We start from the raw sequence: 13224 nt of genomic DNA on the forward strand, positions 1-13224 counted from the left end.
CTGAATAGAGGTGAGAGAGGAACCATGCCGCTGCCTCTTTGCTGTGTCCAGGACGTGGTGTAGATGGGCTTGCTCAGGACAAAGTACGATTCACAGAAAGGTAACTCGCTGTCAACTTACAGGTTTTCCTTTTGGGCCTCTCTCTCCTCTTGGTCCTTGTGATCCTGGAGGTCCCTAAAACAGAAAATGTTGGTTATGCCTGCAAAACATGTATACTTCAGATGTTTTTGTTTTAAATGTTTGCTTGATATAAGAATATTGGAAAACAGAAACATCGCCCTTCTTTTTGAATTCAGTTCAGTCGAAGACTATAAAAAATAAAGCCATGTGCATAAAAAGCTCTGTGTACAGAGAAAGGCGGTTTATTTTAGCAGTGAAGCTTAAAGGCCTGTAAAGAATTAAATGCTACATCATAGCACTGTGGAGCCAATGAGTTGCATATGCTCAGTTTGAACAGTAATTGCAAATTTATAAGGATCATTTTTGCTGTCTTGTCCCTGACAAGCCTTTGCCAATAAATTATGGGTACAAAAACTTACAGTTTGGATTTTGAGAACTACATAGATGAGCAAACCTCCAATTATCAATTATCTGAGGGAATGTATGAGTTCATACTGGTACATGATACCCCAACTATTCATCACAGTTCAAGTTGCCATGAAAGCAATGGCAAGAAAAGCCTCTTATTCAACTACCGCTGTATGTACCTTCGAGTGTCTTTTTTTACACTCAATTTAGAATGTTGCATCATGTCCACTGTATATTTAAAATCCACTGAGAATTTTCCAAATGGTAACTACAGTTATTTCTCCCTTAAAATAACAAATGACTATTTTATTGCAAAAGTGGCTTTATTGTACTAATATCTTAAGTTAGGTTTTTTCTGGAAAATGGCAGTTGGCAGGAGAACTTTATTTCTCAAAAAAAGACAGTTTCAATTGAATTATGAAAATTAGATTATGTATTTACTCAGTTCAACATACAGTATTGTTTAACAGCAAAAGCTTTGGAAGGACTGGAGCAGGTCTGTTAAAGTGTATTAGTATTTTTACTTATGTTGATTGAATGTGTTTTAAAATGTACAAGAGTTGTGCATGTGTGTGTTATCCTAGTTGCCTACGAATGCTACTGAGAATCCAAACGTGAAACCAGTAGTCTTTTATGCTAAGCTATTCTGATAGCAGAAATACACTATTCTGATGTCTACTTTCTCAAATTCTACTGCAATATATGATTTAATTTCATTAACAGATAAAATTAGCAGTTTGTTTCATTAAAAAGATAAAAGGAATCTACTCTTAATCATTGTCAAACAACAGACAAGTATGCCCTAATTTCAATGAGTAAAGTTAGTCTCTAATTAACGAAGTAATAATAGATTGCTCTGCCTTTCACATAACGAATAGTAAGACTAACACATGAGGAATAATAGGGTTCATCAATTTCAGATTGAAATGATACCCTATGTGTCATTCAGTGCTTCAAATGAGTACCTAAACTTGAAGACATTTCAAGATAAAATGTTTCAAGAAACCAAGCATCATTGTTTTACATTCCATTGTCTTTTCATGGATATAATATCCATAAAGATTTTCAGTATCTCAAAGAATTTAAGAGTACCATGAATATTGGAGGAAACTACTTACAGCCGGTCCTGGGCGACCACGTATGCCTGTTACCTAAATGATAAACATAATAATCTGTAAAGATAAAGTTTCTACAGAGTGTTAGAAAAGTCAATAGTCAAACAAATTAAAATGACAACAAAAGCCCCAGTGAATTTTTTTTTAAACAAATGAGTGTTGTCACTTGGTGCCCATTTCTTCCTTGCCTTATGAGTTAAAACGTTATCTAATTTAAACTCTAATACAGGGAGGTAGTACACTGGTAGAGTGATTAAGAGACCAGCGCTGGAGCCAAGAGGCCTGGGTTCAGGTCCTGACTCTCTTCCTAGCCAGTTGTTTGACCTTGGATTAATTACTTATCCTCTCTATGCTTAAGGTGCCTCTTCTGTACAATGGCGATGATGATTACGGAATTCCCTCCCTCACAGAGGTGTTGTGAAGACAAATAAATATTTGGAAAGCACTTAAATCAGCACCTAAGATATAGAAAGTACGCATAAATGTTTTTAAATGAAAGAAAACAATGTGAATGATTTTCCTTTAGGTAATCTTTGTTAAAAACAAGCCAATTTAAGGGCAAAGCAAAAATGCAAACGCTGCCAAATAAATCGACATGTATATACTTTTTACTTGACAGAGATGATAACTCCTTTAAAATCTATGAGGCTGGTGGTTGTAGAACTTTCATCCTATTTAATAATATACTTCTTGATCATCTACAAGTCTAAATAACTCCTAAGAACTCAAATAATGTGGAATCTCAATTAGGATAATGGCATGACATATTCCCAGAAGTGTGGAACTTAAATCATGCCTTTCTATTTGGATTGCGTGGCTATTTGTACTATAAAAAATATACATCTTAACTTTCACTTTATATTCTCATGCGGTATATTTAATTTGTAAAACCCAATTTCCACCTTTGGTCATAGGACTGTAGAAGTCAGGAATACTGTATTAACTAAACATCAAATTTTACATTAAATAAGGAATTAATCTATTTTGGTTTGCTTGTTTTATACTAAAAACTCAGTTATAAAATAACTAATTTCTCTTTTTTTTGAGAGTACATATATAAGCAATGTACACCCATACTATATCTAAGTCTATTAGAGGTACACGAAAACAATACATATACATATATACTTACAACAGGCACTAATCCTGGTTCTCCTTTTTGTCCCTATGAAGTAAAAAAAAAGTTCAATTAGCAAAATATAATGGCTTGTTGGGCATAAACATATCATACTAGAATATTCTATGAAAACACTGGGAATTTCTATATGAGAAATATTTTTAAAAATGAGAAAATAAAGTTAATCAATTTTTAGGATATTTAGTCAGATATTATTCACACACAAAAAATACTAGTCATCTGAAATACACCAAAAGAAAACCAATCCAATGTGTGAAATGTGTAAAGTTGTTCCACGTCAGTTTTTATAGTAACCAAACCCAAAGAGTTGATTAGACCAAGAAATGCTTGTGATGAAAAGATGTAAAGTCAAAGCACCATAGGAAAAACTACCCAAAGACTAAAGACACAAGAGAAAATCCAGAAATTTAGATATATTTAAATTTTCACACATATTACATGCCACCTAGTTTTCAGTAACTTATCAGATGCCATTCCTGAAACACTTGCTACCCTTTTTGAAAACTCATGGAAGAATCTGAGAAGTAACAAGAGATAAGAATGCTCATCTTTAAAAGAGAAAAGAAGAGATGTAATAATATTAGTCAAGTAATTCTCAATATCTGAGAAAAATCTAGAAAAAATATTAATTGAATAGGAAAACAAAAAAATAACACAAGAAGCTATCATAAATTAAAGTCAGGCAGTTTAATTTGTTTTTATAATAGATGTAGCAAACACAACAGATGTAGATAGAATTTCTTCTCATTCTTAGAACTTTAGATTCTCGAAAATGGTATTTTCATAGCATGATGTCAACCACATAGGTTAAATAATATTGGATGAATTGCGCCTCTATATAACTCTATTTGATCACATATTTACTGGTTTTATTTATTTCAGGATTTGTCTTCCAGCAGATTTTGGTCTCCCCAAGGTCATGATCATGTCTAATTTACATTCTTAGTTTGGTACACGGAAGTTCTCAATAAATTCTCCTTGAATATATTAATTTCCATTAATATATTATGAAATAATGCCTTTAACCAGGCAATTGTGGAGGGTGAATACAGTAAGGATTATATCCAAAATGTAGAAAAAAAAAGATTAATGAGTTCTATTTTATTTATTTTCTCCTTTCACATATATTGTTCTTTTATCTGATTATAAAAATAATATGAGCTCATAGTAGGGAATTTGTAAAATAGAAGAAAGATGCAGAAGAAACTAAATATCATACTCAACACCCAGAAGATAACCCCTGTTATCGCTCTGATATTCTTAGTTTTCTGTCCTGTACCTGAACTTGGTTTACCTAATCAATGCCTCAGTATTTTACTCTTGGATTTTATTTTCATTTTTACAATTAAAAATAACATTACAGTGAATATTCTTGTTTATAAATGTTTGTTGGCATCACCAATCAATACCTTATGATGTGTCTCTGGAAGTTAAAGTTGTGGATTAAAGATCATACGTGTTTTTAAGGTTTGTGATCTAGACCACCAAATGGTATTTCTGAAAGGCACAATCTAATTATATGCTTCCAATACTATCTCACATCTTCCAAAATTTGCAAAGTGAAATTTAAAAATTATTTTACAATCTTGATAGTCTTAAAGATGGACTCAACAGTAGACAATACCTTGATGATACTTGCTGATTCTAACCTAATGTAGCTAATACTCTGGAAGTCAGGAATAAATTGAGAATTCAGAAGTGAGAAATGATGACTCTACAGAGCAGGAGGGAGCTCTATATGAGTAAGTTCAAGGTAGGACACAAGAGATTACACGACAACCCACAGAAAGACTAGGCGAAGAAGAGATCAAACACATATGAGCAGCAAAGTGGAACAGGCTTATTTCGGCATCTCCGTATCTGCTCACTTCTGGACTGGGTCTTTCCATTTTTGTCATTATGTGGAAGTAATAAAAATTAATCTTTTTAAGAGCTATAAGAGCTTTCTTTGAAATACTGAAAGAATGTGAATTGTTTAGAAAGGGTATATAAATCTGTGTTCAATAAATAAAGGACTTCATGAGAAGGATGCTGAAAACAATGTTCCTTTCTGGAGCAAGTCTAGATAAATAAGTGAAAAGGGAGGAGAAATTATTTCAGCCAAAGTGAGATAAATAGAATAGCCTGCTGAGAATGGTTGTGAAATCTCCTTCCTAAGAGACCAGCAAGGAAAATGCAGGCTTTGCTCTTACTTTGTATTTAGGAGAATGGAACCTGCTCATAGCTTTCTTAGCTAAGTTATATACTTTTTGATATCTTATTATGAGCTTTTTATTGCTCCACAATATTTGATATGGGATTAAGAGTTCCATTTTCAGGTTCTCATAATAAATTTGTCTAATGATTCTACGATACTTCTTATTTTGGAAATAAGCAACACATGGAAATATTTGTTGCTTTTGTTAATATGGGCTTAGAATAAGTTAATTTATGTGGAATGATGATTTATTCAAAGTTTTACTAAATTTGATTTTTATGCCCACTGGGAAACATAAAATTCAAGTGCTCAGATTCAGATGAGAATTATGGTTTAATTTTTACTTCTCATCTGTTACTCATCACATAATGCTCTGTAGAATGCCTCATCACTTTTATAGGATGCCGTTACCATGGCATCATGGAGGCAATTATGTTTTTCCCACCATGGCGTCATCTGTATCATTTGCCTCATACAGGATTATAACAAAGGCTCAGTAATTATTTAGAAGTTAACATAAATGAATGAATAAATCATAAATAAAAATCAATGTTGACATAAACCAAGCACAAAATACATTTTTTACAGCATGAGTCTGCTCTCATATTTCTGATAGCCGATAATAAATGACAGAGTGATAAAGATAGTGGCATGTAACCAGAGTGTGCTATATCGGCAGCTGCTTTGACTGTGTCCTTCTCCCAGCTGTCCCACACTGTCTTTGGAAAAAGACAGTAAACTCAGTGACATAGCCTAACAGTTGTCCCTCAGTAAGTTGGGTGAGTACTCTGAATTAAACTGATGATTTCAGGGTAGTTCTCACTGTCAGTTCCTTTTTTATTTCACAGACTGTCATCTGTCTATTTACCTAGTTTGTTTGAGGCCTGTACTCAAACTTTTAAGTTTCCATTTTTTCTAGTTTTCAGACATAAATTAAATGTGAGCTGGTATTTGTAGTCCTTCTCCTTTGACATATATTGAAATCTAAATAGCTTCACTGATATTCATTCCAATTAAGACAAATTTATGGTATTGCCCTTTGAACCAAAAAGTATAAAAGTGGCCAGGACCTCTCCTTGATAGCATCACTTTCATTTACCATGAAGGTATAGCATTGCTTTATTGGATTATCTGGTTATCACTTTACTGAAGTTCTACTATATGCAAAAGCAAAGGCAATTTAAAATCACTGGTAATCTGTCTAATATGAGCCATGAAATTTGGGATGACTGCCCATTTCCATTCTTAGCCCCTGTGTCCATCCCATCTGGATAAGACTGAAGCAAATGTCATAGTATTCAGGTTTACCAGAAAACCGAGAACACATCCAAGGGAGTGGAACTCTCTTCATTCAATGGGATTACCCATGCCCAGATGACAAGTGGCTAAACTGGGTAGTGTACTAGGGTCATGGCTATATCCTACCATTGTCCTCTTGAGTATAAGTCTTGTCTCCGGGATTTGATTTTAGGCTCCTTGAAGATGAGGAATGGGAGCAAAGGATGGGTGATGTGCATTTGGTAAAATGTTCAATTAATTCTTTTAATTGAATCTTTACTTCCCAACCAATGGAAGAGGGACCACAAACCATCAAAGTAGAACTAACACCTTTCCTCCCCACTTCCTTCCTTCCTTCTTTCTTTCCTACCTTTCTTCCATCAGACGTTTGCTGCACTTCTAATATGTGTCAGGTATATGCTAAGCACTGTGATAAGTGCGAGTAATTCAAAGGTTAGTATGACACAGTCTTAATCCTTAAGTATTCATAACCCTCTGGAAGAAACATCTATAAACAAAAATTAACAAAGTGAATAAAATAGAGGCATCTGCAGTCTATAAGCAAAGCAGCTGAACTGTGCTCACACATCTATGTTTGTATGGTATTTTGTACTTTACAAAAGGCTTTCAAACACTTTAAAGCACAGTCTTGTGCGGATAGTATTAGAATGAAAAAAATTATAAAAATGAAACTATACAAAGTAAAACTTACCTTTCTTCCTCTACCTATAAAAAAAAGAATAAATATGTTATTTTATGCAGAAAAGGCTATTGAGAATCTCCTAACTATTTATTTTCAATAACTGGTTTTTTGCGGAGTCAGCATTTAATGTAAACAGATTTCCCTATTACCGGTAGGTAGAATTCAAATAGATGAATATTTTGGATCAATATTTCCATAAAAGGTAAAATAAAACATCCTTTGGAAAATTCTGACATTATTTGAATATTCTTTACATCATTTATATAGCATCTAAAGTTCATTAAATTATAAAATTAATGATTAAAGTTATAACGAATTACTTTCAATCCATATTCTCTGTTTTTGGTTTTATATTTTTGAGGAGTTATTCATTCCTATGGTTAAAAAACCAAAATATATTAAAGGTATACAATTATACAGCGAAAAATCTCCTTCCATCTTGTCCCTTTTCCCTTATTTCCCACAGTTTACCCCCATAGGAGGCCAGTATTATTGATTTTTTTATTATTAGTCTTCCTAACCAAGAACATAATAGAATATTCCGTTTATTAAAGTCATCATTCGAGTTAGTAGTGTTCTAAAGAATTCTTCAGATAGAACTTGAACATTTTGTCTTAAGTTTTTCCTTAGCCACTTTATCCTATCTATTGCTATTATAAATGAAGTAATTTTTACTCCCATTATTTATTTTATGAGGTAATTATTAGTATATAGTAAATCTATTAAATTGTTTGTTAATTTTACACTGCACTGTCATACTAAATTTTTTTATTTTTGTAGTACTTTTTTATTCCATTCCCTGAGGTTTTGCAAGTACACAATTATATTTTCTGTAAATTAATCATTTTACCTCCTCTTTTCTAATTTCTAAACCTCTTTTTTCTTTTTCTTGTCTAATTGGTTGTTTGGGTACATTTAATAATGTTAAATTGTAGTTGTGATAATGGATGTCCGTGTTGTTTGTATCTCTGAGTTTAGAGGGAATGTTTCTATTATTAAATGTAATGAAGCTTTTAAGCTGAGATATAAATATTTTATCATGTTAATGAAATGCCATTTATTACTAAGTCACTAAGTGTCTATATCAAGAATGTTTATTGATCTTTGCCAAATATCTTTACTTCAATTATGGAGAAAAGCATATGCTGTTTATAGATCTGTTAAGATAATTATTTTTATTAATAACTTTCCTAACATTGAATTATTCTTTTACTTATGGAATAATCTCTACATTTTCATGACTAATTATTCTTTTAATGTGTTAATAGATTTAATATCTTATTTATGTTTTTAAACAAATATTCATAAGCTTACTCTATAGTTTTCTTTTTCGTGAAAACTTTGTCACATTTTGCTATCACGGATATACTTCCTTCATAGCAAGACGTTGTAAGTTTGCCTTCTCTTTGAATGTTCTAGATGCGTTTACAAAGCGTTAAAATCATCTGAGATGCAATGGGTTGGCACAACTGTGAAATCACCTGCTACTTTTCGGAAGTCTACCCACTTTACAAATTTCTCTATTTCTTCAAGGGAAATCTGTATGCTCAGTTTTTCTCCCTCTACAAGGACTAGTTTCAGCAAATTATAGATCTAGAAAATTATCCATTTCATATAAGTTTTCAAATCTATCAGCATAAAGTTGTGCAAAGGAGCCTCTTATTATTTTTTATGTTCTTTGTCTTCATTTGGTCATTTTCCACTATCATTTCTTGTTTTATTGCAAAGTTATTTTGCTGGTTTTTTGTAGAATCTTTTGAATTTACTTATTTCTACTGTATTTCTGTTTTTCACTTTTCAACTTGTTTCTTCTTTATGAATTTCTTCTGCTTATTTTCAGTTGTTCTTTTTCTAATTTTTTTGAGATGAATGTTAAATGCACATATTTTTCTTTTTTTTCTTTTGAGGAAGATTAGCCCTGAGCTAGCTGCTGCCAATCCTCCTCTTTTTGCTGAAGAAGACTGGCCCTGAGCTAACATCTGTGCTCATCTTCCTCTACTTTATATGTGTGATGCCTACCACAGCATGGCTTGCCAAGCAGTGCCATGTCCGAACCCAGGATCCCAACTGGTGAAGCCCAGGCCACTGAAGCGGAACACGCACTCTTAACCACTGTGACACCGGGCCGGCCCCTATTTTTTCTTTTTTATTTAAGTGTATAGCTGTCGATTTTTCATTATCTTTTAAAAACAGTTTTACCATGTTTTCAAGAATATTTGTATTGTCTGGTGGGTTAGTCCTGCTGATGTTTAGAATATTTATATATTGGCTCCACTATTTACCTTAACATTATTCTTATATACTACTCTTAGAGCTATATTTATCTAGACAGATTATACTAGTTCCATTAAAATGATCAATAATAAAATTTCCAGTGCTTCCTATTTCTTCCTGCCCCTACCCCACGTCCTTTCTTCCAGCTCAATCTTAGACAAGGAAATGCCCTTTTTTGGCATTTATCTTTGTGGTGTTAAATGTGCTACTACTTCTGCATGATTTGTCAGCTTTGAATGGTATTCTTTGACTTCTACCTCTTTTTTTTTTTTCTGTTTTACCTCCCCAAATCCCTCTTGGTACATAGTTGTATATCTTAGTTGCAGGTCCTTCTAGTTGTGGCATGTGGGATGCTGCCTCAACGTGGCCTGACGAGCAGTGCCATCTCCGTGCCCAGGATCCGAACCAGCAAAACCCTGGGCCGCCACAGCGGAGTGCCCGAACTTAACCACTTGGCCACAGGGCCAGCACCCTGACTTCCACCTCTTAAGGATGAGGAATTAGCAAACTCAACTCTACTTCCCTCCTTCTTTTGTCTTCCCCTTTCATTGTGTATGATTTGTATTATTTCTGCATTCTCAGATTCAATAACATTTACATTCTCATCTGTAACCCCAAATTGCACTTTTGTTTTATCTTTTTCTAAAGTTAAATATGTCAATGCTCACATCAGTTCTTTGACAGTTTCTCCAATTAGCTCTTGGTTGTCCCATAGTTTGGATCTGTCCCATAGTTTGTCCCATACTACGGGTTTGTCCCATAGTAGTTTCCCCAAGAAATTTATGAAAACAACATTCCCAGAGTTCCTATGTGTTTAATTTTTTTCTATAGCTTTCATACTTGAAGGAGAGGATGGACTTATCTTTATACTTTGGTCCACCTATTTCTTTCACTGAGAAACATGTAGTTGGTGCTGTATTCTCTCATGGCTTTCAACGTTACTTTGGAGATATCTGTGACTAATCTGAATATTTCTTTCTCCTTAGAACTTACCCAGTCTTTTTCTCTGATTTTCCAAAAGCTTCTTTCTTTTTCTTTAAAGTTTAATAACTTTAGTAAGATATATCTCAATATTGACTCTTCTGGCCGGTTTTTTCAGACACTTGGTTACCCTTTCAATATCAAAATTAAACTTTAATTTTACTTCAGAAAAACTTTCTTGTATGGTATCATTATTTATTGCTCCTATATTTCATTTATTTCTTCTTTGGGGATTCTTCTGCAAGCCTATCCTTTACCTTTCTTCTATTCTATATTCTATATATATTATTTTGTCTATTATTTTCTTTCAAATACTTTTTAATTTTTTTTTTTTTGCTTTTCTCATTTCTATTTTCTATGTCCCTTACTGTATTTCTGCAGTCTTAACTCTCCTTGTGTTCCTTCTAATTTCATCTTCATTTCTCTATGATGGTTTTGGTTTTCCTTCCACTTATTTCCTCCTCCTCATTATTATTATTTTTTGTATGTCTAATTTATGGCCTTCTTTCTTAGAGGCAATCACTTCATAAAGTTTTATTTAGTTTAGGGTGAAATGGTTGCTCAGTTTATCTGTTCAGTGGTAATATATTTACTGGTGTATTCTTTAATTTAGCTAAACCTCCTACCTTTTTCCTTATAGTATCTTTGTATCAAGGCTGTTGCCAGCTCTTTTTTTATTATTTGTCTTGGAATGAATTGGATTTTCCTAAACCAACTATTTGTAGGAGGTTGTGTATTTTGCTCTGTTTTTTGATACTTACCACCATTGTCCCAATGTACTATAGTCATGTGCCACATAACGTTTCAGTCAATGATGGACCACATATATGAGGGTGGTCCCATAAGACTAGTACCACATAGCCTAGGCGTGTAGCAGGCTATACCAACTAGATTTGTGTTAGTGTACTGTATGATGTTCTCACAATGACTAAATCTCCTAACAATGCATTTCTCAGAACATATCACCATCGTTAAGCCATGCATGGCTGTATTCACTTATCCCCACAGGTATAATTTTACTTCACTCTTGGGGCTTCTTTGCAGATTCTATCTGCTTCACATAGCCCTTAGTTGTCTTGTTTTTAATTCTTCCCATTATATCTTCCTTATTACATTGCTAAAAACTGAGTTCAGGTATTTATTCAAGGCACAGTGCTACTGTTGAATGATATCCAAGAGGAGAATCAGTAAACCACCTGTTTCCATGAATAAACTTTTGAATAGGTCATTATATTTTTTGTTATTTGCAATGGAATTTTGGGGAAAAAAATAAAGTCTTGACACTGTCTTGACAATGATGCCTACAAGTCTCCATTCGTGACTGCTAAAACAAATAGCCAAAAAGTTCAAAATTAATCTTACCTGGTTCATTAAAACACATAAATATGAACTTATTCTCTTATATGTAAGTCTTTTTAACAAATGTGCTCAAATACATAGTCCATATTAAACACAGGTACTTTTCTCCAAAAAAGTTTTAAAAACCAGTAATTTATATTATTCTTTTCTACAGGCAACCCATTCCATTATCTTGTCTTTCTTAGCCAATATTAAAGTCATTCTGCATTTATGAGCCAATGTAATAGAGGGTACTGTGGCACTAAATTACATTAGAAATGATTATTCCATTCCCAGGGCAAAGTTGGCACCAGGGAAGATAAATGTGTTTTCTAGATCTCCTCTTGGACGTTAATGGACTTCATAGAAAACTAACAAATATCTTGGAGGCATCCAGCATGGACAGGATAACAAACAACCATCTTAGGTGGAACAAGGAATTCTCAAATTAGACATAACCACTCAAAATTCAGCCAAAATTCCCCTGGTTTTTAAGAAGACAGGAAATTACTGTCTCCTCACGAATATTAGATAAAGCGGGTAAGCAAAATCATTAACTCATAGACCACTGAATAGTGGCTTAATTATTCTCTTGGGTTGCTGAATTCTGGGAGCAAAAAACACTGCAACCATAAAGATGAGTCACTGAATCAATTCTGAGTTGGCCCTAAGCATTCTTACCAAAATTGGTATTGCCACCTCCAGTTGTATGTTGACAGACAGGACAGCATTCTCCAGGGGGAGTTATAGGGTCAGCACATTCGAGCACATCCTGGCACTGTATCTTGTCACAAAGGATGGCCCCGTTGTCACAGACACAGATCTGGCAAGGGGCAGGTTTCCAAATGTCCCTGTTTAAGTACATCTGACCATTCTGAGTGCAGGCTATTTCTTCATCATATCCGTCTAGAATAAGGAAAAGAAGAAAAAAGGAGGTTAGTAATCTTCTGAAATTTCAGAATCTGGGAGATATTTAAGAAGGTGAATCATCTTGTGGGTTCTAAAAAATTCTGGGCTAAGCAGCAACTTCCTCAGCAGGCAGAAGACAGATGAACTTACTTCATTTACTATTTCCATACAAAGCAATGTGTGATTCACAATGAAATGATTGATGCTCACATCTTAGCATGTGGAAAAAAAGAAGTGATCCAAGGTAGGTAAGTATACTTAATCAGAGAAACCTTCCCAAAAGATTTCATTTCTGAAGGTATAAATAACTAATCATGGGTAGATCAGTAAGGAGGGATAAAAATAAACATTTGAAAAGGGGAGAAAAAGAATAGCTCCAAAGAAAATATATAATTTCAGTATTTGGTAAATGCTTTGTGACTTTCAACTCACTAGAAACTTTAGATCAGTAAATCCTGCAAGAATAGAAGACATGTATTCGTGTACCATGAAGAAAAACTTAGAAAAAAAGTGTATGTTTATTAAAAATAGTTTTAAACATAAGGTAAAAGAAAATAACAGTGTAGAATTTCATGGAATAAATTTCCATTAGACATCCTAAACTAATGGTGCTTATAAACTGTAACAGAAATGCAAAGTTTATAGAGGCAATGCATTAATTATCTTTGCATCAAAATTAATCCTAAAAAGCTGTGACCAAAACAATATGGTAAGCTATTATGTAATATCTGCCAAATACTTTTCTACGTTCAGATAAAAATTT

The 13224-nt window shown here is 33.5% G+C and overlaps 1 protein-coding gene across 2 annotated transcripts in view; it reads right to left on the minus strand.

Annotated features, from left to right (window-relative positions):
- LOC124238016 (collagen alpha-2(V) chain-like) overlaps window positions 1-13224 on the minus strand; it is a 400620-nt gene that overhangs the window by 59115 nt on the left and 328281 nt on the right. For both annotated transcript variants that reach the window (XM_046658382.1, XM_046658381.1), the window contains 5 exons: window positions 12234-12458; window positions 6969-6982; window positions 2776-2808; window positions 1647-1679; window positions 121-174 (listed from right to left, as the gene is read on the minus strand). In XM_046658382.1, the coding sequence (XP_046514338.1) occupies window positions 121-174; window positions 1647-1679; window positions 2776-2808; window positions 6969-6982; window positions 12234-12417 (318 nt within the window). In that variant the 5' untranslated portion in view covers window positions 12418-12458. The remainder of the gene's footprint in view (window positions 1-120; window positions 175-1646; window positions 1680-2775; window positions 2809-6968; window positions 6983-12233; window positions 12459-13224) is intronic.

The sequence above is a fragment of the Equus quagga genome, chromosome 4 (assembly GCF_021613505.1).
Source record: "Equus quagga isolate Etosha38 chromosome 4, UCLA_HA_Equagga_1.0, whole genome shotgun sequence".
NCBI classification, from domain to species: Eukaryota; Metazoa; Chordata; class Mammalia; order Perissodactyla; family Equidae; genus Equus; species Equus quagga.